Below are 25772 nucleotides of genomic sequence, written 5' to 3'. Positions count from 1 at the left end.
TAGATTGAGATATCTCACCAGATTTCAGCTGATAACGTTAGCTAAAAACACATACCGTGGACAGGCAGGGAAGCGGCTGCAGAAACGTCACGCTGTCATCTTTCCCACCAGTGCTGGAGGGTTTTTTCGTTGGCCGACTAAATACAGCGAACTATCCCGGAGTTAAACTATCCCGGAGTTAAACTATCCCGGAGTCTTTTCATTGCAGACATTCAAGTCATACACTCTGTCGTCGTGATGCATAAATATTTGCATTAGTGGAAAAGTACTTTATGATAAAGCAAACGCGTTAATGTAAACAAGTTAAGTCCTTCCTAAGTGCATCGTTATATTATCAACAGACAGACTGTGCTCGTAGTTACAACAGTAAAAGTAGTTATAAAGGGACTGGCTCGTTTAGGTTTCCACTTTTACGTTTTGCACTGTACTCGAAGTTGTCTCTAGTTTTGTGTTTGTGTGCTTTGTTTTAATGTTTAATTGCACTTTTAACTCGTTTTTAAAAATAAAAATAAAAATAGCCTACTACTGCAGTAGCCTACAAAATGTTGAATGTCAACACATTATGAGAAATGTGTGTTCAAAATGATGCTTGAAGTAGAATAGAATAGAATGTCTTTGTTGTCATTATACAATTGTACAACGAAATGATTTGGCTTCACCTTAAAGTGCACACACATACAAGCATCCACAGCTAAAAACAACAAAAGAAGAAGAAAAAAAAAAGGAACTCTCATTCAGGTAAGATGGACAATGTATGGTAGGAGTCATTTACAGGTAGTAGCATAACAGAATATAAATAGATATTGCAGAAATATAAAATAAATATTGCACAGTATGAAATGTAAAATATTGCAGAAATATAAAATAAATATTGCACAGTATGAAATGTAAAATATTGCAGAAATATAAAATAAATATTGCACAGTATGAAAGCATGCAAGTAGCCTATGCAATATATAATTTACTGTATTAGCTTTATTGTGGTGTCTTTTACATAATGAAGCCACGGCGTGATTAAATCGTTTGATTAAATTGGGTAAATTTTATTTGCGATAGTAAATATTCTTACTTTGTTTTTTTTGTTTTTTTACTGTATTTTATTTTAACTTTGTTTAATCTCTTAAGGTGAGGTTTTGAGATAAGCCCTCGTGGGTTTCTACCTCACCTGCACATGTGTTTTATTTTTTATTTTCTGTTTGATTCTTCTTTCAAAAAATGTGCAAATAAACTAAACTAAACTAAACTAAATCGTTTGCTAAAATCAAACTGTTACGACTCTTAACAGACAGAGTTGGACTACAGCTGCTTCTACATTATAGAGTTTAACTTTGATGTGATCGTTTGTGTTGCAGGTTATACTCTGTGTGTCCTGTAGAGGGCGGTGTCGAGCCAGTGTCGCCACGTTCACAGAGTATAAAGGAGTTGATGAAAAAAAAGGCGAAGTTGCCTTCAATTGTCCAAGCCTAACGTCATGGAAAGAGTTACTTTGTTGCAGCGCGCACAGGAATAAACCCAAAGAAATAACACAGACCCGTGCTGTGTGATGATACTGTGAAGAAGGAGATTGTTTGGTCGCCGGTTTTGCTTTCTGGTTCAGTTTAAAGGATCGAGTGAAGAAGATGCGCAGGAACCTGTTTACAAGGAAAACGCAGCAAGTTTCAGACTGAGGGAATGCGGATCAGGCTCACAATGCACAGGGATACCGTCACGCCGGGTCGCTTTGTCTTGGAAATATTTGCAACCAAGGATCGTTCTTTTAACGTCCCGAAATGAGGATCCCATGTCCCATGAGTGAACAATGCGAGGTTGCAGTCCAGTTTCTGAGGATTAAACCCACCGGCGCTGCTTTTGGAGGAGCTCTTTGGTGAAAACCAGCTTTGTTTTTGAACCTGTTGTGTTTGTTATGTGAAAGAGGGTATCGTTAGAGCCTGCATGAGGGACTTATCGTGGTTTAGATCCTTTTATTGCTTAAAGTTATGGTTCGACTTTAAAGCAGAGTAGGTAGCCTAGGCTTTATGAGAGACAATAGAGCAAAAGCCTCAATGGGCTGAGGATGCTAGTGTTCACAGTAGACATATTTTAGACTCTCTTTTTTTTTTGGCAGATGGCAGTAATGGTTTTACATAACTGTTGACTTCGACTTTGTTTACTAAGTAAGATCATTAAATTTGCATAGGATACGCTGTGCTGTCGCACACCTGATCCAACAGCTGCCATGTAATTTGAGATGTGTTTGAATATTACAGTGAGCTTGTGTCAGATGTTTCCAAAACAGCATGCATCCAGACAGTAACATCATTACAAAGTAGGCACTATGTGCATGTAGATTTTGTTGCTTTTAGGACCCACTGGAGTATCAAGATGTCAGTGAAAGCCAAAGCAATCTACACTTTTCAAAGTGAGAACAAAGAGGAGATCAGCATCAAGGAGAATGAGGAACTGGTGATCTTTGATGAGAACTCAGTGGACGGCTGGTTTCAGGGGGAGAACAGCCGAGGTGAGAGGGGTCTCTTCCCAGCATCCTATGTGGAGATTATTCGCACTCGCTCCAACTCAAATGTGACCGACTGTTCCATCAGCCCGGCAGGATCTTTAGGAAATGACTCCTCCTTTTTCCCCTCGACCCCAAACTCGTCCCTGCATTTGCAGCAGAGTTTCTATGACGACGACGACGATGACTGGGATGACTGGGACGACAGATCGACGGTGGTGGATGATGCTGACCACAGCAGGAGCCCTGGGGCCAATGGACATGCACATCAAAGCCCACAGTCCAACAACCCCAATGTGTACTACCGCTCAAAACCACACATGGAGAGACAGGACAGCATCTCCAGCTCCAGGAAAGGCAGCATGGTGGGCAGGAACTTGAACAGATTCTCCAGCTTTGTCCGCTCAGGGGTCGAAGCGTTTGTGTTGGGTGATGTACCCATGATGGCAAAGATAGCTGAGTCATACACTATTGACATGGGTCCCTTGGGGCCTGGATGGAAGGAGAGCCCCCAGCCCTTCTCCTGCTCCATTGAAGACCCAACAAAACAGACAAAGTTCAAGGGCATCAAGACATACATTTCATACCGGGTCACACCGAGTCACACTGCTCATCCCGTCTACAGACGCTACAAACACTTTGACTGGCTGTACAACCGTTTACTGCACAAGTTCACTGTGATCTCCGTGCCTCACCTGCCCGAGAAGCAGGCTACTGGGCGATTTGAGGAAGACTTCATCGAGAAGCGAAAGAGGCGATTGGTACTCTGGATGAACCACATGACAAGTCACCCAGTCCTCTCCCAGTACGAGGGCTTTGAGCACTTTCTGATGTGTGCCGACGACAAGCAGTGGAAACTGGGCAAGCGACGGGCAGAGAAGGACGAGATGGTGGGTGCACACTTCATGCTGACCCTCCAGATCCCCAACGAGCACCAGGACCTTCAGGACGTAGAGGAGCGGATCGACTCCTTCAAGTCCTTCGCCAAGAAAATGGACGACAGCGTGATGCAGCTCACACATGTGGCCTCGGAGCTGGTTCGTAAACACTTGGGCGGCTTCAGGAAAGAGTTCCAGCGGCTGGGTAATGCCTTCCAGTCTATCAGCCAGGCGTTTATGCTGGACCCTCCCCACAGCTCTGACACCTTCAACAACGCCATCTCCCATACAGGCCGCACCTACGAGAACATTGGAGAGATGTTTGCCGAGCAACCTAAGTATGACCTCTTTCACATGCTGGACAAGCTGTCGCTCTACCAAGGCCTGCTCGCCAACTTCCCTGACATCATTCATCTACAGAAAGGTAAAATCATCCATCAGTAGTTTCCGTGTGGTTTGTTTGTTTGAGAGATATTATATGAAACCTCAGAATATCTTCCAATTTCAATTCCAGCAGCTTCCTTTCATGTCAAGTGACAGCTTCCTGTTTTGAGCTGAAGAAATATTAACCAGCCAATAGATGGCCTTCTTAGAAGGTCAGATTAAACTATATTAATCCTGAAGGAAACTCATGTACCAGCGCAAACATCAAATATAAGAGAAAACCGTGCTTTAATAAGGAGAAATACGGCTATAAAAAGTAAACTAACTGAGCAAGGTAAGTATGACTTTACCGGCATTATCGACACAGACTCAGGGTCCCTTTAATCTCCACCCAAGAAGTGACCACACTCATAATACTACAAGATAATAAAGAAGAGTTATATTGCTCGTGATAGTCATTGTGATGTGAAGGAACATTGCACATGGGGCTGAACATGATGAAGCCCAATAATGGAAATTGAATACAGACTTTCAAAACCAGTTTATCCCGACTGTAAAAATGATTATTATAGAGTGGTGGAGCTCTACAAAAGTAATTCATTACATGTGTCAAATGAATTATAATTTATCAAAGAAAACTCAAGAATATATAAAATGGGGAAGGCTGTCAAGTGATTATGCAGATCATTATTGAACCTTAATGCTTTGACACAACCACCATTAAGTTAAAAACACATGAAAACCACATTCGATTGACTTGCTGGGAAATTCCACAGTTGAGACAGGCAGCGTGCTAAACATGGGAAAGTGTTTCAAAAGCTATAATTGTAGTCAGGAATAATATACAAAGTGTGTACTAATGGGAACAATCTAAGATGATGGCCGATTATCTCAGTTTGTTTCACAATCGCTGCTGTTACTCTGTTCTGGATGACAGATCAGGTCAGGCTCTGCCTCCACTGCTGACACTCTCATGCAGACATACACCATTTATACCCAGTGATGAAAACACACCCTAACATGTGTGTGAGTCTGGATGAATATTAGGTCACATTGTTAGCCTGAGGGAACAACTCCACCTCCTTGACCTCCACCCAGTCCGACACACAAACACGCCTACTGTACACACTATCCAATTCTCTGTGTTTGACAAGTGATTTTATAACAATGATGGACTTTGTCAAGCAGTGCAAACAGGACTTTGGTGAGAGTATTTCAAGGAATAATTCATTCATGACTTAGCAGTCCACTCCATGGACAGGCCATAATGTGAAGTGAATTTTAAATGAATTGATTTGATCATGATATAGAAACACACCGATAGAATATCACACCACAGATGTGCAGGATGAGTCCTAGAGGGAGTGTTGGAGAGAGAAGCACAGTTGTCTTTGCTGCCTGAATGAAAATACCTCTGAGTGTAACAAGTGCAAAGGCAGAATGTGTAGGTAGGCAGATGTAGACAGGCGAAGGTACGCCATTTAATCATTCAATTTGGGCTGTGATCATTACAGGACTAAGCAGACACTTATTTTTTTAGTTTCTTCCAGGATGTAAAGTTAATTTCAACAAGTGTAACAAAACTGCTTCCAAAACACTTCACAGCGTTACGTTTGGAGACCTTGGCTTTCCTCGGATGATTCTGTACTGTAGGTTCACAAGGCAATCAAATACATTTTGAACATATTCATCATGATTGGTAAACATAAAAGAACATGACGGTGGTATCCCTTGAAATCTCTTGGTTCCTGGTTTCTAGTAACTTGTTGATTCCCAAAGACAAATGGACACCACTTTTTTCCAGTCAAGACAAACCAGATATTGATACTATGAAAACTAGCCATTGTATTCTTTAATAATCCCCAAATGAACAGGCAGCAGATGAAAAAGAGTTTCAGTTCAGTATTCCTTCTTTAACAATCCTACTTCCTCCGCAGGTGAATGTGTAAAAAATAGAGTCAGGTGATGTGTCTTTTGGCCATTACATTTCCTCAAGTGGTTTATCTGGTTTGCACTCCGAACTGTGAATCACAGCTCAGATGCCAACAGGGACAAGTTAGAACCTATGAGGCAGATGTTTGAGATTTGCTGCTGATATATTTTGCAATCTGATGTTACACGGTTTATTTACTGTCACATTAGTTAGGATAGTGGAGTTTAATCAGTAACCATACTGATGTAAATTCATGAAGCATACTTCATGTAACTATAACATTCCTGATTTGAATACTCTGCCACAGTCGTGTTTACAATGATTGATTTCCATGGTGGAACATCAGCTCTGCTTAGGTCTGGATCCCTTTTTTTACCGTGACTCTTGTGAAGTTTCCGTCCAAGACAGTCAGGGCTCTGGCATATCAGCATTCTGCTTCAGCTCTCTCTCTCTCTCTCTCTCTCTCTCTCTCTCAAAAATCCTTTATCAGCTGATCAGAGTAAATCCAGGAGGAAGGAAAGGGCTGCTACCAGCGTGGAATAATGCTATCAGCCAAACGTTATCTCCTACAAACTGCTGGCGCTCATTATAACAGAGGTCATCTGGTACATTTAGTCACTCCACCCAGATATAAATAAGGAAAACAAAGCCCATCTGAATGATGGTAAAGGGCAAGTTCACTCGAATCACAAAAAGGAAATATTAGTTTCAGGTGGCTATTTGAGAAATCAGCTCTGACATGTAATGTTTCAACACTTGGAGCTCCACAGGGGAAATTCCTCATTATATTAGGACGACAAAGGTGGATATCTCAAAACTTGAGCACAACAAGCCAAAAAAATATATAAGTTTGGCTTTGTATCAGAAATAGGAAGTAGACAAATGGGCCCACGTTTAAAATATGAAGAAACAAAACAGTTGTTGGAGTTGGAGCCCATTTGTCAAAAATAACTTCATAACTTCCTCATGTAAGAGAACATTCTCAGAACTATGAAGAAAGGCTGAAGAAATACTTTTTAGGTCATTAAATGTGTTTGTGCCATTATGGTGCTCATTCTTTTTTTATATCAGGGCGTGTATTAAGCATTAAAACAATAAGGACAAATGCTTTTCTAGATTGAGATGTAGAAAACAACCAAGTATATCATTTGTAAAGGCCAAACTAATTGATCTAAGACTCTTAAATAGTCTTTCTTATATTGTTCAAATTTCAATTAAATGTTTTGCAAAATTATAGACTATTGTATGAGGCCCAGGTTATCTATTTATTTTATTTAAACAGGTTGGTCCCATTGAGATTAAGAAACCTCTTTTCCCAGGGAGACCTGACCAAGACAGTCAGCAGCAAAACCACAAAGTTACAGACAGAGACACAACGGGAGACAAAGTACAATTTACAAACATGAAATGTTGCATTAAAAGAGAACCATCTTTGAGTCAAAACTTGGAGTCGGTAGTTCAAGCAGTCAATCTAAAAGCATCGACGTCCTATTGAATCTGCTTCCATGTCTTTCATTTTAGATTTAAAACCATTTAAGGACACCAGCTCCTCAATTAATTCTGCAACAGATTCCAGGCTGAGGATGCAGAATACCCAAAAGCCCTTTTTCGCAATTTCTGTCCCAGCTTTTGGGACAGAGAGCTCAAAGAGTTCCTGAGAACGATTTTGACACCCCTTGTGGACCCTGCTGATTTTGTCATAGACCATTAACTGTATATTAATATGAACAGCACTTCTCTGTCTCCTTCTGTTGGACAAAAGTGAAGCCAACATACCCCTGCGTTTGGGCGTTGACTTATTGTGCGGTGACGTTATTTGGAACCAAGACATGCATAGAAGGGGTCTGGTATTAATGAAACCACAGAATTAAAGCCTCACCCCCTCTGCTTACTGACGTACTCGGTAAAGTCCACTGCAGAACAGATTCCTGAGTCTGAGCAGACACCTACGGTTATGGAAAGTTTGATAACTGTATTGTTAGTTGTTTTTTTTGTCCTTTTCTCCTCTGCTGTGCTCTGCTGTATCATCCACCCTTTTTGTGCATCAGATAACTAAGAAAATCAAAATTTCTGAGTAAAATTAGACTTAAATCAGCCTTAAAAAAAATAACACGACGGAATCCAAAAATGATTTGACATGTATTCTAGCTTTAGAGTTTGACCCATGTCTTTCTGTGACATGGCAGAGGCGGGTTTTATGACCTATCCTGCAGCCAGTCCTCAGGGGGAGCTCTAAATATTTGGCTTCACTCCCAGACATCTGTTGTCCGTTGGTTGCTTTGTCCATCTTAAAATACTTTCTGTACAGTACTTTTTTTATTTTCTATTTTTTTTTAACAAAAAACAATCTCTCCCTGCTTCTTGCAACAGACAAATGTTTCACTCATGAATATTTTCAGTGAAAATGTTAAAAAAAAAAAAAAAAAAACGATAAAAAAGGCTGTTTTGGCACCATGTAGACAGCCACTTTATCTGACACCTACCAGCGGTTTCAGGCATTAATTCTAAAGATATAGAAATATTGAATCTTGGTGTTGGTGGTCTGAAAATATGTTTTCTCATGTTTGTAGCAGAGTGCTAGAGGAGATGACCAACACTTGTTTTATGTCTCTAGGGTAAAGATGGACCTTGAGTTTGGAGGAGGTTAGCTTCGCTTAACAAATGAAAGTAGAGGGAAACGCTAACTTGGCTCTGTTACATAATCTGCCTTATTAATTATTTTTGCTAAAGCATTTGAGAAAAAAATAAAAAATAGATTTTGCCAAATACAAAGGGTGTTATGGGCTCTGTTACGGTTAGTACAAATTCTGGACCCAAAAGCACGACTCATACAGGCAGGATAAAGTTTACAAAAAGGTTTATTTCCAAACGTGACTCCAAAAGAGCAAGGGGGAGGGGTAGTGCGAGGTTCCAAGTGGCAGTGTCCGTGATCCCAGTGTGGTGTCCAAAAAGCACAGGGGAGGTGACGCAAAACACGAACAGCGATCTGGCGCAAGGCAGAGAAGAAAAACCAGGTGAGCTACACAAGCTATAACACGAGAACTAGTCATCCAGAGAAGCCAAGCGAGTACAAACCACGCAAGCTGGTGAAAGAACCTGGCGCCGAGGTGAAGCAGAGGGAAGTCTTTGTAGTTTAGATCCTGATGACCAAGTAGCTGCACCTGGCGCCGCCTGATAACATGAACCCCGCCCACCACACTCACACAGACAGGGGAGAGACACATGAGGATTAAACAGACAGGGAATGACAAACAACACCACAAAAGGAGAAGGAAGGGCTGCCATGATGTGAATCATGACAGGCTCGACTAGATTCCTAGATTCCTGGAGACTTGTTGACGTTGTGAGGTTGCCATGGTAACCAGCATGTGTATGATTTTGGTAGTGGTATCATAACAGACTTGTTTGTTGAAGACAGAGCCAAAAGACAACAATTCTGTACAGGAGGAGGTTGTTCAGCAGTGTTTTTGTGCAGCCAGAGACCTTTTTCCCTCTGCTGACTCTCCCCTGCCGGTCCAGATAACTTTCCTTGATGTGACTTGTGTTCTGCTGAAGCAGACACAGCTGTGGCAACACTCAGAACACACAGAACTGAGGTCGACCTTTTCCGGTGCACTCCTCCTCCTCTTCATCTCCTCATTGCTTCTTTCCTGCCTGACCCCTACCCACCCCCCCTTTCACCGAAGTCTGCAGGAGCTGTTTTTTATTCCAACAGTGATCCTGGTGAGCATGTGAACTTCAGGAATGTTAACTGTCTTTGAGATGCGGTGTTGGGCAGCGACTGCATGTGGCCTTGATAAAGTGGATCTAGGGTGGAGAGGTTTTTGGGTAATGTCAGAAAAATGTCAGGGTGTGCTCCAAACATCCCCATTCTTCAAGTCTCGTCTCTTTTGGTCTCTGCTGTTGCTCAACCTGAAAGTCAGTCAGTCTGTTTTGTTATCCTCTTCACATCCATCTTTGTCTTTTATCTTTCCCACTGAAGACACCCGTATCACAGTTGTCTGTCTTGTTTCAATAATGGGCAGAATAAATCTTGCCTGGGTCTGCAATGCCGTACTTTGAACCTCTTCCAAAGCTAATTCTATGATTAGACCTTGATCTTGTTAGAAAACATTTGAAAATCTTGATCTGAAGGGTTAACTACATTTAGTTTCAACAGAATAAAAGGGCCTCTTGTGTGAGAGGCAGATGTGAGCATTGCTGACTACAACTGCACTGATTGTTACAATAAAACGGCCTGTTTGTTGGTTATCCTGGTCTCTGAAGTCACTGCTCTGTCTCCTGTTTAACGAGCAGTAGTCATTTGGGTTATTATACATAATCATAAAGTGAGCAATGTTCATCTGGTATTATTAAAAAGCCACTTGAGACCCAAACCCACAATAGTCTTCTTACAAATGTAGTTTAGAGCATATCTTTATTTTGTAGAAAGCATCTAAACAGAAACAAGTATAAATCTAAACTCAAATATTGGAACTTACCTTTTTATTTGAATGAGGTGGGGTTTTCACTCGTTGCTTTCCACAGAAATTACGCAATTCATCTGCAAACAAACCAACAGTAGCGGCATTGCAGTAATATGATTAGCCAGTGTGAGGACGTCCATGGTCGATTATTGAAGCCTGACATTTTTTTATGTTGTCCACAGTGTGTTGAGGGTGTTGGCTACATGCGATGGTATTTCATTTTCTAAATTCAGTATCAGAATTTTAGCCATGACCTTTGTACGTTTATTTTGTATCATTGGAGCACTAGCTTAAGAACGTTTTCACATTAGGCATTATTGTTTCGGACCCGAGTAAACCTGCGTGCACATATCTGTATGCACATATTTAGTTTGCAAATAGGAAGAGGAAGCAACCATGGCAACCACCAGCGGGCTAAGTCCATCCTGCTAACTGTGGATTTTGTATTATTTCTGAGACGCCAGCAACGGCCCTCTTCCTACTGCCACATCTACCGTGCAGCTCAGAGGATTAAGCGGGCCGTGCTGCGCAGATACAACTGTTTTTGAAGCAACAGGAGCCGTTTAGAATTAAGCCATATAGCGGTCCACTTCCTGTTTGACCCATCTCCCACGGACTGTACTGGAGTACACATGAAACATGCCCGAGTAACCCTTTTAAAGCAGACTTGGGCACAGTACCTGAGTATGGTGCGTTTGTCTTCTACTGAACAAATGAGCTGAACTTTGGGAGCAAGCATACTCTGATGGGTCCCTAGTGTGAGACTGACCCATTCATTTAGCATGCATTCCTAGCTTAGAGTACAAACATGGGCCTAAATGTTTACTGTTACTTATTTTTACTAATGCCTCAACTCAGGATTATGCTGGAATGTGAAGACTTTTGTTACCAAACATTTACTGACTACTGTGAATATTTTCAGATGGTTGGGATTCTGCTCAATTCTTTGAGTCACAATCAGACGACTCAAACATCAGGAGCTGAACCGGTCTTATTGTCTTATTACTTTTTGTGGAGAAAGCTATAAAATTGGTATAAATGATTATAAGCATCCTCTCAGATTTTTTTATGACCTCTTTGGAGACCAAATTTGAAATTTGAATTCTTCTATTCTACATTGATAGCCAGATTGAATTGATCATAGTTTTTACCGGTTCTGGTGAGCCTAAAGCAGATATCATGTTCAGTGGATTTTGTAGTTATCCAAGACAAACCCACCTCTTAAAGCTTTGGATAAAACACAAAGGAGTACACAATACAATGAAACCAACCCGCCCCGCTGTGTGGTCACCACGTTATTATGATCCGATCCAATTGCATGTAAAATGAAATCTGAGTCTTTGGCTCAGCTTGAGGTCTGGATTGGCTTCACCTGCGTCCCCAGAATGACACGCTGTGCAATCCAAGGCAACAATTTCAGTGAAATGCTTGTTGAGATGACAAAACAATGAAGTAATTGTACATTCAATTGAACTGCAATTTCTGGGACAGCTAGAAAAACCCACATTGGAATAATTGGAGTTTAAAATCTGGAACATTTACAAAAGTACTGTTGTTATTATGCATAGCATTTAACCTAACTTTAATGCACCAGACCTTAGCTGTTTTCCTTTGATCTTGCCTCATTTTTGAGGCATTTAAAGGACAGAAAGTGTTCGTCTGCCCTCCCTTTCAGCCTCCAGCCATTCAAGATAGTGGGATAAAACCCTCTATGATCCACACCATAGCAGAGCTTTATTCAGAGTAAGAATGAGCTAGCTCCCCTGGGATGCCTCCTGCATGCAGGCCAGACTTTTAATCTGGACAAGAGTTTAGTTGTCCTCCATATGGCAACACATTACAAAACCACATGCAGGCTCTATGAGTTTGAGAGAGAAAAATAAGTTTTGTTAGCAGTTTTGAAGAAACGTGCGAGCCAAATCCCCCCCAGGATCTTCAGCATTATCAGCGAGTTGTCTAACTTCAAGATTTAGCAAGGTACCTGCATGCACTTAGGGACAACTTTTAGCATTTGGTCTGAGGGCTTCTGAAGTGTTTGCCAGCGCTCACTTTCAATTTCTTGCAAACATGTTACAGATTAACATTCCCTACACCGGTTACAGCACACCAGAAAATGCTGCACTGTCAGCAGGTAGACAAACCTCAGTCTGTTAAACCTGGCTTTGGTTTCAGGAGCGTGCAGCGTCCCACTTATGGCACCTTTTGAACGTTGATTGTACGTTATTTTGTTGGCTAAAGTCGTTTTTCTGACTCTGGTGGCTGTGGAGAGCAAATGTTTTCTCTCTGCTGTTTGTGTACTCATAAATCGTAACACAGGCTAGGCTCTCCTCTTCACACACACACTGTCTGCCCTCATGCTTCTGCATTCCTGTCCGTGTTGGCCCAGTGAACTGTTGTTTCACACTGAAGGGGATTACAGATGTTTCCAAGAACTCGGTTTTTACCACCGCTGCCTCCTTCCCCTTCTTAAAGAAGCACTGATTTAGTGGATAAGTGGTGTTGGACTGAAAAAAGCAAGACTAAGACAGATTTGGTAGAAATGAAAAATAAAAGACTGGTCCCACAGTTTTCCCATGTCATTTTGTTATATTCTGTACTACTCAAGAAGATTTAGAGAATTGACAAAAGATTGGAGGCAAAGGTTGCCTTTCAGTCTACGATGGGGTCTGATACTACGTCATCTTTAACTATAATCTCCATATAACAACGTCGAAGACATCTCTAACACTGTGTTCATGGGGCAGAAAGTTATGTTTAATAAAGAGTCAATAACTCAGAGTATCAAAGGTAGCATGGTAACCTATAGCTAACCTCTTGAGTAATATACATAGAAGTATAAACATTAAGGCGATGTTGAACAAACAGTATCCCTAGCTTTAGAAATGAAGTCTATGTAAAGCTCCTGTGAGGAACTTTCAGATTGTGTTGATTTTGGTGACCTCTGTGGACAAAGATATCTTGTCCTGTATATTTCCTATAGTGGGTTTTTCCCATGAACAGCCATCCTTACTATCTTTTAATAATCATTTGTATCACTCAGTGTCCTTTCTGTGAAAATGTAAAAAGGGGGCTGTTTCGGCAGCGTGCAGTTAAACACTTGGTCTAACACCTACCACACAGCAGCAGTTTTATATTTGCCAATATAGAAATAATCAATCTTTATGATTATGTGCTTCTTTGCTTTTGAAGGACTTCCAGAGGAATTACTTCTAATTTCAGTCCATTTCTCAACCGGCTAAAAACACCCTATAGGCAGCTTTAAGTTGCAGTATTACCTCATTGCAATGCTGTGTCTTTCAGCATGCAATGCATGAGCCTGTGTCTTTCAGCCAATTAGTTTGTCTTGCATTAACCCAAACTTTACAATTTGTTCTCACTGCAAATTAAACCATATTTCCAGGTTAATCAGGCAACTGACAAAGTTACCAAGTAGCTTGTGAAATGTGCTGTTTTTGGCTTTGAAGCCCGATAATTTTTCTCAATAAGTTGGTGGAGACCAAAACAGAGGTAAAACATATCTCTGAGCTGCATACTTTTGATGCCCTGTGTCTGTTGTGTGAATAGACACTTGACATGGTTGATGCAACAGCTTTATTGGGTGTTATTTGACAGATTTTGTGTTCCCAGGGTGTTTCAAAGTGCTTAACTGGTCAATTATGTACATGTATAATGCTATCTACATGCAGTGCTATTTACAGTTTGAAAGCCTGTTATTGACATGGTGTCATTATCTCTCTGTCTATCTCCATTGTATTGCTTGGTCTGAATAGAGACCCAGAAGGGGTTAGAGGAAAACCTACTGATGTTCATGTGTTTGCATATGTAGCTTTTTAGGCTGAACCCAGTCACTTACTCATCTTTGCATGCTAGGAGAGGATTTAATCCACATCAGTCTTGACAGGAAAAGTGGTTTTGGAGGTTAACTCTCCCAAGTACTTGCATTGTAATGAATAAATGGAAAAAAATAAATAGATGCCATCTGTATTTGTTTGTGTTTTGATCCATTCACTCTTGGCTTCATTTACACTAGTTAGCTCAGAGATGAATTCTTCCCAAATTGTTGTCAATAGACCTCCAGTGCAGTTCATGTGGAGCACGAAGCCCTCCATCCTTTAGAGGAGAGCATTGTCAGCTTTCGTTCTGTCTTCTCCGGTTTCAAAAGATGTTGTTTGCACATCGCCTTAGCAACCATAAAAGTTAAGACGTAGGAAATTCATTGTCATTTCATTTGGTTGTCAACTGAGGTTACATTTCCACATTGCACAGATTATTTCACTATTACAACAAGGACAACATCCATTCTGATCAGCTAACATCTTTCATCAAAGGAACATGTTGTAATTTTCAGAAGTTCTGCCTCTTCCAAGTCATTGCAACACTAAATAAGAGACAATAGTTACAAAGCAAACACTCAGAAGGGTTAATACAAATGTTACATAACAAAAGAATTGTACTGTTATATTTCAATGTAATGTCACAGAGTACAAAGCATTAAGACACGGAGTTATGATGTCACATTGATAAATTATACTGCAGTGTTTTACTTGATGTTCAGTGACATACAATTATTTTAATGATTAGTTTTTGTGTGGCTGAGTTCAAATAGACGACTTCAACAAAATCGAAAGGAATGTTGTCATCAAAGTTTTTTACAAATGGCAGCTGGAAATCCCAATTATTTTTATCCCAAAATCTGTCCAACTTTTGATTGTGTAGTGACAACAGCCTTCATTTAGTAAGAATATTGGATGGAAACCTGAGCGGATAAGGGACAAATTAAATACTTCCGCAGAGGAGTGTTGTGTGTTCAAACCAGGGCTTTTCCAAATGTTAGGAATTAATCATTTTCTTCACTTCAAGATCAGTGTAGAGGGTATTCCTACATCTTGATGAGAACATGTCAGACCAGTGGGTGGATTGACAAAAAACAAGTGTACAATAGTTTTAGATTAGCCTCTCATTCTAACATCTGTTGAACATTTCTTTGCATGGTTTTAATTAAAAAAACTTCACAATGAGCTTTGGAGCTTGTAGGAAACTTCACATCTTATTTCTTCAAGTGTAACAGTTGCAAAAACAAAGATGTTGATGTGTACAAAGTCATCTAGAGCGTGCAAAAGAAGTTGCCCGGCTGCAGATTAAACATTTCTGGTAACTAATTTCCTGTGCAACTAAAGAGGGTGGTTCTGTTTTGTACATTCCTCATCCCTGAAGTCGAATTTAAAAAAAACAAAAAAAAACTATTGGAAATATTTGCGTCAGTAGCCTATCCCATCCCCTTTTACTAGGAGTAAAAATTAAGCTTGCAGAGAGATGGACAAAGGATATTTGAGATGAATAAAAATCAGCTGAGCACATTCCAGCTAAGGACATAAACTCGAGCCCTGTTTTTATCTGTGTACGTGAGTGGCTGCTGTAAACTCTTGATACTGTTAGCTTACTCAGCAGTAGGTTTTTCCATGTTTGTGTATACTTGAGGCTTTTAAACCCCCTGATAGCCAGAAAAGTCCTTTTGACCCTCTCCTTTTTTTTAAAGCCTCCCTTTCCTCCCCGTTTTCAGAGTTTCTACAAATGTCCTGTCTTTATCCTTTTGTCTTCTCTCGTTCTCATCCTTGTGCATCTGTCTTTTCAGTAGGACCAATTGGTTGAAATCATAGACAGATAGATAGGCTAAATAGGTTTTGATCCTCCATGAGGAAAATTCTAAATGTCAATGTTGCTTGTGTTTTACTTACTCCCTGATGTACGTTGCTTTGGATAAAAGCGTCTGCTAAGTGAATTGTAGAAGAGCTAGCTAGCTAGCTCCAACTACTTGTTGATGAAAATGGAGGACGATGTTGTAGCTCATCAGCTGACAATCCAATTTGATAAAATTCCACTCTGTCAGAAATGTAATAACAATGAGGAATGCAGACAGTTAAGACAGCTTTTATTGATACAAATGTGTTGAATAAACCGTATCAACTTATTTTACAAGAAACTTCTAGGCTAACTAAATCCTGTTAGGCTAATTCTAGTTGAAAGTAAGCTAATTGTTTACTAGCTAGTCTAGCTGCTTAGACAGATCTTGTGCTAAGTAGTCCAGGTGACTGACTTGTACTAGCGAGATTGTGGCTTGCTAGCGTGTTAGCTAAACACTTACTAGCCCAAATTGCTAACCCTCCAGTGTCCTTCTAGCCCTTTACATATTGCACTTCTGCAACAGCGCCATTACGAGGTTGTGCCTTTATATTCCCTTGCACTAACACATTGCATCCATAATGGTTTATTATTGGTGTCCATGTGAGTGAATTTATGTTTCATTTGCGGAAGTGCAGGAGATACTGCGTCTGAGCACACAGTGGCAGCTTCACACACACACACACATGTACACACACACATCGCCATGACTTGCCCCACCATTCTGCCTACTTTACACATTTCACACGAGGTGTAACAGGGGATTAAGTATCCCATGCCTTCAACTGGCAATCTGTAAGCACTAACATTATGAAGCCCCTTGCTTGGCCTAATTCACATAGACACATTTTTTGAGCCACTTCCTGGTGGCTCCAAAAAGTCTTCAGCTAAGAAAACATATATTTTTAACATCAGTATGTTTCCACAGAAAGCCCTTTTGTGTTGTTACTTTTATTCTTCAAGGGGTTAAAAGAGGACAAACATCTCATCAGTTCACTGCCGTGCTTGACACAGACGTCACACACTCCACACAAACACACGCACGCACACAGAACTATTCACTAATGGCCAGTGTTTGTGGTGACAAGCCTTATTTGTCCTCATTTGAAAGATGATTCTGTTTCCTCATCTGTCAACTGCAAATAACATCCACTGATCTTACAGACATACTAATCCTTCCTATATGTAGGTATTTGATTAGTTTCCATGTTGATGAGTCATTCTGAGTAGGCAGATTAAAAAAGTCAAATTTTCTCGTCAGTTTTTGGACATTTAAGCAGTTTGAATATTACAGACTGGCAGTTTATGACTTACTTTGTATTTTAGGAATATAATATATCTCAGTAATGGCTGTTTCAGTCACTTGGTTCTTCAAACCACTTCCCATTATCTTAGATTTGCAAAAGTCATGTCCTTACCTGACAAATATTTTTTCCTTTTTGCTTCGGAAGAGAGAGAGAGAGTGAAATGTAGCCCGCTTCCAAGTCTTAAAGGAAAATGAGGTTGTTGTGTGTTTGTGGTTTGCATTGGAGCAGTGAAGTCATTTCATACTAGTGGTTATATGCTCTCACATTTTAACCCAGTACTGTGTCACCCCTCCCACTCACACACAAACTCACAGACCTCGAGAGGATTGTGAAGCAGTGAGCAGGGATGCTTTTTTTGTTGTATCTTATTAAACTTAACCTCTAAGGGAAAGTGCAACTTTTGAAGGCTCTTATTATGATTTATTATGGTTGGGTCATTTCGCTTCACCCAAAGAACATTTTCATGTTTCAGTTTTGGAAATATAGTTAATATTGTCACTCAGGAAGTTTAAAGGGCTAACTAGTTTGTAGGCAAAAAAATAAACTCTTCACAGCACCAACATGTCCTGAAATACAGCAGGAAACAAGTTGATTATTTTTAGAATTTAATATGAAAAACACCAATTACAGTAAAATACTGTATCTCATCGGAAAGTTTACATCAGTCCATGTTGTTGATGTATTACATACACTTCCCAGTCAGCTGACTATTATTATTTATACAAACTAGCTTTAACTTAAGAGGCCCAACTCCATTTTAATGAAGCATCTGCTTTATGGTGAAACAGGAATAATGATTTAATTAGCTGTGACTGGAGACAGATGAGACCATGGCTCCAGATGAGAACAAGTTATAATTAGACTCACTTGTCTTTAAACAGCTGTGTGTTTCTAATGTTTGGACCTTTAAATAATGTGCACACTGTGCAGAAATATAACGCTGGCTTTGCTTAAAAAGGAGCAAAATTGGGAAATGTCATCTTCGCTAATACAGAAATAAGAGCCCACAAACATCCCGTCTGGTAAACACACACAAATAACTGAAAGACTCACTTCCTTTCTCGGATTACATGTTAAACAGACACAAGATGGATTTAGACGAAGACGTGCCTCACTTCCTGAACTCATCATGCAGTGACCTCAGGGCCCAGCAGGGAGGGCAGGGAGGGAGAATGGGGAATCTAACAGATGCATGAGTTAAGTCTCCCAGGGGGGGGGGGTTGAGGTCATACTTAATCTACTGTCCTCGTTCTTCTTTTTTCTCGCTCTCTATCTGAAACGCACACATGCTGTAGGATTCTATCTGCAGGTCTTGAAAACTAAAGCCAATCAACACTTTGAAATCCATAAGTAAAAGGGCATGTCAGGACAAGTTACATAATAATAAAGAAAACGTTGGAGTTTTGCGTGTACTAGAGTAATGTGCAGGAGGCAGAGTTTAAGTCAGCATCAACAGCCATGTAGCTAAAAGTATGGCTTTGCTACCGAAGCTCAACCTCTCATGATGTGCAAGTGTCTCACGATTCGATTTTGATTCTTGGGGTCACGTTTCAATTCAGAATCTATTTTCGATTCAAAACGATTCTGGATTCATGGATCCATGCATTCAAAGTCTATTTTTGAATTAGTACATACTTCAGGATCTACTCCAGTCATCTGTGAAACTGGCTGAATTTGTTGCTGCTCTAATTCACAGTAAAAGAGTTAGCATTAGCACCTAGCGGGGAGTGACTAATTAGCCCAATTTTTTTTAAATTTCTTTAAAATATGTTCCCCACCTGTGTACTGTATGTGTTTTAGGTATAATCATTAATCATCTTAGTTAATCACAGCCTCTTTCATATAAAGAAAGATCTTATGTTTACCTTGGTGAACCCTGCAGAAACTCTGCAGCCTCCTTTGCTTTCCTTCTTCTTTCTTTATCCTCTACAGAGCACTAATATCTACCCAGCAGAGGCCCCATGAAGCTGTCACATGTGAAATAGTTTGATTCTCTCTTATAGGGACAGCCATAAAACATGTGGTAGCCAGTCTGGTTGGGCAAAATAAACAAATCTGGTGACTTCACAGAGCTGTGGGAAAGAGGGATTTGTCATTTTTTTTTAAATTTAAGTAAGAGCTATGAGAAAGAGAACAATCAGACCTCCTTTGTAAGAAGATCTAGCATTTTCAGATCTTAACATGTTCTGGTGTTTTACAATTAAAGGAAAGCTTAATGCCCTTGGCTTTCCCCTTCCCATGTTTGCATTATGTAAGGAGAATAGCTGCAAGGGGAGCACATCAAGCTTTCTTTGTGATGAGATGGTTCCAAGAAGTCGGTTTGTTTATTCTTTTATTTTTAATGTAGAATATCATAACACCTTGATAATGTACAATGCTGTATTTGTTCTGCCAGCATTTATATTTAATTTGTTTTGCAGCTTTAAAATCATGGTTGTGTACCATATTCGACAGCAGATCTAGCTTTGGGACGAGCATATCGAGCTCGTTTTGTGTTGAGATGATCCAAATGTGTTAAGAGTAATCATGTTTTAGACAACAAAGGCAACCCAAATACTCTTTGTTTTATTAAGTCACATTTTTCCTTTTTTTATAGCTTGTGTTTGCAGCTTTTATATAACAGTTTGACATCATGTTTGCAGATTTAGCTTCAAGATGAAGAAACTCAAGCTTTCTTTGTGATGAGAAGGTTCAATTTTGATGGAAGAAATTGGATTGAAGAATATAAGAAAATCTATACAGCCTGGCTTGTTTATTCTGACATTTTAAAGCTTGTGTTTTGCAGCTTAAATGATAATAGGTTGCATCATGTAAGAGAACACATATAGCTGCAGGAAGAGCATACCACTTTGTAATAAGATATCCAAATTTGTAGGAAGGAATTTGTTCTAACCAGCTCTGAATTTTTAATTTAAATTGTTATATTTGTGTAGTTTTTGCAGCATATCATAGTTTGGCATAATTTTAGACATCCGATGTAGCTGCAATAATTGAGCAAGTCTTTCTTTTGGTTGAGATTTTGCATTATAGCTATAACCCAAATATGTTGATTCAACCCCCCCTCCCATAATTCTTCGTTCCGCTCACATTCACACACACACAACCACAGCGCCTTTCCTTTATGTCCCACAGACATGCTATCTGGTGATGCACATTCTCCTCTCATGTGGAAAACAGAACACATGAATGTAGGTCAGCACCACAGACTGCAGTCCGCACGCCTCCTCGCTGGAACAGACTGGAAGTGCTGTTCATGCTTTCCCAGACTTCTGCCAGGAATTTCATACAAAAATCCAGGGCGGCATCAAACTCACAGATACAGTTAACGGATAAAAAAAACCTGAACCCTGCTGTGGGATACCTGAAACACCAGCTTGTCCAAACCCATCCTAGCATATCTACCTGATGTCTGACTGAGATCTGTCTTCTTTCTGGTTTGCATCTCCGCTTGTACGAGCTTGAGACAAACTCGGAGGAACACGGCTGCCATGTTCTTTCTCTGGAAAAGTGACGTCATGGCAGTCTGGATGACTGTGGTTACAACTTGTCCGCTTTGCACTGGAACTAGACGTTTGGTATGCAATGAAACAAAAAGTAATTGTGTGGTGTGTTCACTGCTTTACCTATAAAGCGCGCAGCTCTGCAGTAGTTAATTCTGGAGTCAAAATTTACAATGTCGGTTTTAACTGCTGAGTGCCATGGAGGAGATGTTTACATAGGATTACTGAAGCAGTCATTTTTCTTATAGTGCAATGTACAGCAATACACGGACCCACCCAAAAGAGCCGTAAAAACCTGAGCCATCCCGAGGACTGTATTCAACTTTTATTACAACTTTTGTTTCAGGGTTTTTATGAATTATTGTTAAAATCAGAGACATGTTATATAGCTTTTCAGTGACTTCTGATGAGCTTATAGTGGCCTATATTTAGTTCTGATGTACTTTATTAGTGTTTACCTTAAAGGTGGAGTCAGTAGCATTTTTTATGTTGCGGTTTGTAAATACAACATTCAAACTGGGACCCTCCACCTGGGCTCATCCCCCCCCAGAAGCCCACACTCACTGCAGGACTTTAGTGTGTACGTTTGCTGCCTGTGCCTACACAGAAAGCTACCGCTAGCTAGCACAAGCTAACCACTGATGTTTGTCCAACAGAAAGCAGACAAAGTCAAACGTCCACATGTGAAAGATAACACAAGGTTCACCCTGGTTTTGGAACAAGCTTTTATCAGATTGGCGTTTCACCTCACTTTGATAATCTTGTCTTAACATGAATCTTTGTTCTTGTCTCATCCAAAGGTGCTTTCGCCAAGGTGAAGGAGAGCCAGCGGATGAGTGACGAAGGGAAGATGGACCAGGACGAGGCGGACGGCATCAGGAAACGCTGCCGGACAGTTGGGTTTGCCCTCCAGGCGGAGATGAGCCACTTCCATCAGCGGCGAGAGGTGGACTTCAAAGACATGATGCAGGCCTACCTCAAGGAGCAGATAGCCTTTTACCAGCGTGTTGTCCAGCAACTGGAGCGCACGCTGCGCATGTACGACTGTCTGTGAGGACGGCGATCTGCTGCCAAGATGCCAAAAAAAAAAAACACAGACATAATAGAAAACTCTTTTTTTAAAGGTATTCTGTGTTTGGATAAGTTTCAAAAGACTTGCAGATAAATGCAGCAGGAGTTACTGGAAAGACATGAGAAGCCGGTCAGTCTTTCACTTTGATGGATTCAAAGTCACATTTTTTTGTTTTGTTTTTAAAAGACCTACTGTACCTTTAATTCATGATATACACATCACATGGACAGTATGACAGCATTATTGTTTACTTTACATAATTTAAGGTGTTTGTACCATTAAAATAACAATATAGGTTTCAAATTCATAGTAAATCTTTAGTTGTTGGTTTTTATAGTGTAACATGCCACGAAACGGGTTCTGTTTGGAAATTGTCCCCTTCTCTCCGACATCATGCACTTTGGCTTCTGCTGGGACTGATTCAAATTACTTGACTTCAAATTTGTACAACAATCCATAAAGTTAAGTGTTCTGGTCATACACTAACATGTCAGTGTCTCTGATTTGTCTGAGTCTGAGTTCACTTGTTTTCTTTATCTCATGCAGCAAGTGCCTTTAAGAAACGGAGTTATTTAAAATAGACCAGTTGTCTGTAGCATGGCTTGTGTTTGATAGGAATGAATTGTATGTAGAAACAAGTTTGCACATGTTCTTGTATTCTAGTGTCTGTGGGAGTGAGTGTGTTTATGTGCGAGAGTTGAGTTAAATGAGTCAATGGCTGTGCTGATCAGTTTCCCTTTTCCACAGTGGAAAACCAAAAAAAAAAGAAATGAAATGGTTGTCTGTAGCAGCAGGTTCGTCTGGCTAACTGGAAGGAAAAGTATGAGATGGTTGAAGTGGATTAACCGGTTTTATCAGGCAGAACATCAAGGAAGCATGTCAGGTATTTCAATTCAAACATTGACTTGATATGAAACCAAATTCTTATTATTATTAGGGTTTAGTGTTTGATGCAATGTGGGTTTAAAAAACGGCAGGATTTAAGGTTAATATCGAGCATTTTAAAACAACGCATAGGAACAAATGAGACCACATTATACTATTGAAATGATCTCTGTACCGCAACAGTAACTTTAAGTAGTTTTATATTTTCCTCAAACACACTTTTTTGTCTTTTCAATATAAAGTTACAACCAGCTCTGTTTAGCTTAGCTTAGCATAAAGACGGGAAATACAGTGAAATGGCTAGCTTAGCTCTGCCTACCGCCTCGATTATTACTTGCTTATTAAAAAGTGATGTTTCATTTGGTCAGTTCAAAGAAAAAGACAAGACAAAAAGGTAAATTGGTGTATTTGGTAGGGCTGTCAACATGAACTCTTGCTATTGCTATTTTGTCCCTTCAGGGTGAGCCAATACAGCGTCTCCCTGTAGTCACAGTGATGGAACAGAACAACCCTGTTGTGACTTTAAATGGCTTAAGTAGTTTAGTTTTCGATCTGTAATGAGTTACTTTATCCATGATTATGTCAAAACCTTTGGTCTGGGTGGAATTTTGTGTTTTGTTTCAAAATAAAAGTTGGTTAAGAAAGTACAAAAAAATCCAAATAAAAGAACATTTTCAATGCAAAATAGTGGAATTTCAAATATGCAATTAAGAATTTGATTAATTGCGATGAGCTGTTAAAATTCAGCGATTAAAACTTTGAATCGTTTGACAGCCCTGTTTTTTAGTAGCCTATTGGTTATGCCACAGCTCCCAGTCATAAAAAAGTAATTCTTATAATTGGGATTTGTGTAAGGATTAAACTAACTGATATACACAACAGTTAACAGTTGAATTTTAAAAGTGGGGATTGTTGCTTCTGCAGAGCCAGACTAGCTGTTCCCCTCCTGTTTCCAGTATTTATGCTAAGCTAAGCTAAGCTAACAAGCTTGAATTGTCTTACGGACGTGAGGCCTGTATTGATGCACTCGTCTTGCTCTCTGCGAGAAAACATATAGAAAATGTACCCAAAATGTTGAACTATCTCTTTAATCACAAAAGTTACATGTACTTTTCTGCTCTTATTCCAGCTGTGATCACAATGAATTGAAACTTAAAATATAAATTTTTTTACATTTAGTGAACAAAATATTCCCCTCTAAATGAGATTTGAGTGACTGTGATGATTCGTCCTGTCATTCTTCACCCTTTGAGTGTTTATTGCTTAATTAGAGTTTTTCCAGTAACATTACTCATTCACTTTAACAAGAAAAAAAAACTTCATGGCGACATGCGGTTTGACGAGACTATCTTTAGAGTCGTGTTAACCTAAGAGGTTTTATTTGGAGTCTGTGTTGCATTTATAAGCATTACCTCAAGTGATGCAGGCGATGATTTTGTGAGCTTGACACGCTTCTCATCCTCCTTAGAGTTAATTTGCCAATTGTTAGGCATCGATTCTTCATTGTGATGTAAAAGGGTTTGATCTTTGAGTGGAATGTTTGTAGAAGCATGAGAAATGAGACAAAAAAGTTAATTTGTTTTTCAGAAGTTGAAGTTGCAACCTTTATTATGGTTCCACCAAAACAAAGATGTGCTGATTCAGATTGTACATTTCTCAGTAAACAAACAGGCTGTGTGTCTATGTGTCTGTGTCTGTGTGTGTGTGTGTGTGTGTGTGTGTGTGTGTGACTCAGAAAAGACTGGTACTGTTCTGTCCACATCTGCGGCCTTTAACCCTTTGCTGTCTAAATGTGCTGTTGTTGTGTTGGTTGGTTTATTTGTGAAGAAACCTTTGCTTTTCATACATCTGTATTTCATACAGCATTTTAACCCCGTTGCAGATTCTCCAAGACCAAAGAAGTCAAGACATTTTTTCTACCGGGCTTCCTTTTTTTTACTCTGTTTGGTTGTTGTGAAATGAAATGTGCTTTCTGGTTTTGTAATCAAATCTGTTTTGAGTAAATGTGAAGAGCTCATTTGGAACTAGTAAAGAAACATTCCAAAAAAGGAAAAACTAAACAAAAAAAAGGACAAGGCAAAGAGATTTTGGCAAAAAGGAAAACATGCAATGTGCTTAAGAGAAAGTAAAAAAAAAAAAAAAAAAAAAGACACATTCAAGGAAGTGCTTGCAGCTCTAATCAGGTTTCATAACGACACTTTCTTCTCATGTTCCAGAGCTGTGCGATAAGTTAAATGCCAGGCATTTCACACAAGTGACTGTTTCTTTACATGGATGTGTGACCTGGGGAGTTTCAGGAAGTCTGTGCTTGAGTTTCAGTCTCTGAAATAACAGATGTGGATTTGCAGTAAGTGATTTGTCAAATGATTAAAGGGAAGGGGACATAAAGAGGTCTTAATAAAAGCAATGATGGAGATCACTTTCTGTCTTTCTCTTCTTTGTGGATTTGTATAACAGATATATTAAACATTTCAAGCATTATTTATGGGATTTCCAAACACACATTACATCTAGACTGTGCAAGTATTTCGTTTTAGTTGGAAGATGTGAGCATCATATTTAATTGTTAATATTCCACATACCTCTCATCTTAAGTGTACAAAAAGAAACCCAGTAGGCAATAAGCATTTGTGTTCGGTCTTAATCCTGTTTTTGTCTTAATCCAACTTGTTGTTTCACTTCATCAATAATTGATATCCTTATTTGTGAACAGGATGTGATTACACAAAGAAGCAGTTTGTCCTGAATATAATCCAAACAAGATCAGCCAGGAGCTGTTGTCCAAATTTATGCGTACATATAAACATACTGACACAGAGATTTACTGCAAAATAAATGAGACAAAGAAGCGTGTGCACATCCAGCCAGATGTGTTAGATCCAAGGTTTTTGGGGTTGAAGAAGACAATCTGTTATATCTATTATCTCTGTGTTTTGACCATGACTACATATTTTGCTGTGTTTTGAACCATGGTAACGCCATGGCAGACATTTGTCTGAGTGTCCAGACAGAAATATGTTAACACTTATTAGATGGACTGCCATGAAATTAGGTACAAACATTCATGTCTCCCGCAAGTTACTGAGGACGGTAATCCCTGTGCTTCTCCTCACTTTCCAATATGGAGGTTAAAAGTTTTGGTCATGAGTGAACAATCTAGAAAACCACTGCATTGAT

General features: G+C 39.7%; 2 protein-coding genes across 2 annotated transcripts in view; one reads left to right on the top strand and one right to left on the bottom strand.

Moving 5' to 3' along the window:
• snupn (snurportin 1) overlaps positions 1-25772 on the bottom strand; it is a 66434-nt gene that overhangs the window by 9061 nt on the left and 31601 nt on the right. The window lies entirely within an intron of this gene.
• On the top strand, positions 1429-25014 carry snx33 (sorting nexin 33). The gene is made up of 2 exons (XM_061035916.1): positions 1429-3793; positions 21439-25014. Exons 1-2 carry the CDS (start codon positions 2362-2364, stop codon positions 21690-21692), a joined length of 1686 nt encoding a protein of 561 aa, XP_060891899.1. The 5' UTR covers positions 1429-2361; the 3' UTR covers positions 21693-25014.

Source organism: Labrus mixtus, chromosome 4 (assembly GCF_963584025.1).
Source record: "Labrus mixtus chromosome 4, fLabMix1.1, whole genome shotgun sequence".
Lineage (NCBI taxonomy): Eukaryota > Metazoa > Chordata > Actinopteri > Labriformes > Labridae > Labrus > Labrus mixtus.
This window is presented reverse-complemented; position numbering and strand designations above follow the sequence as displayed.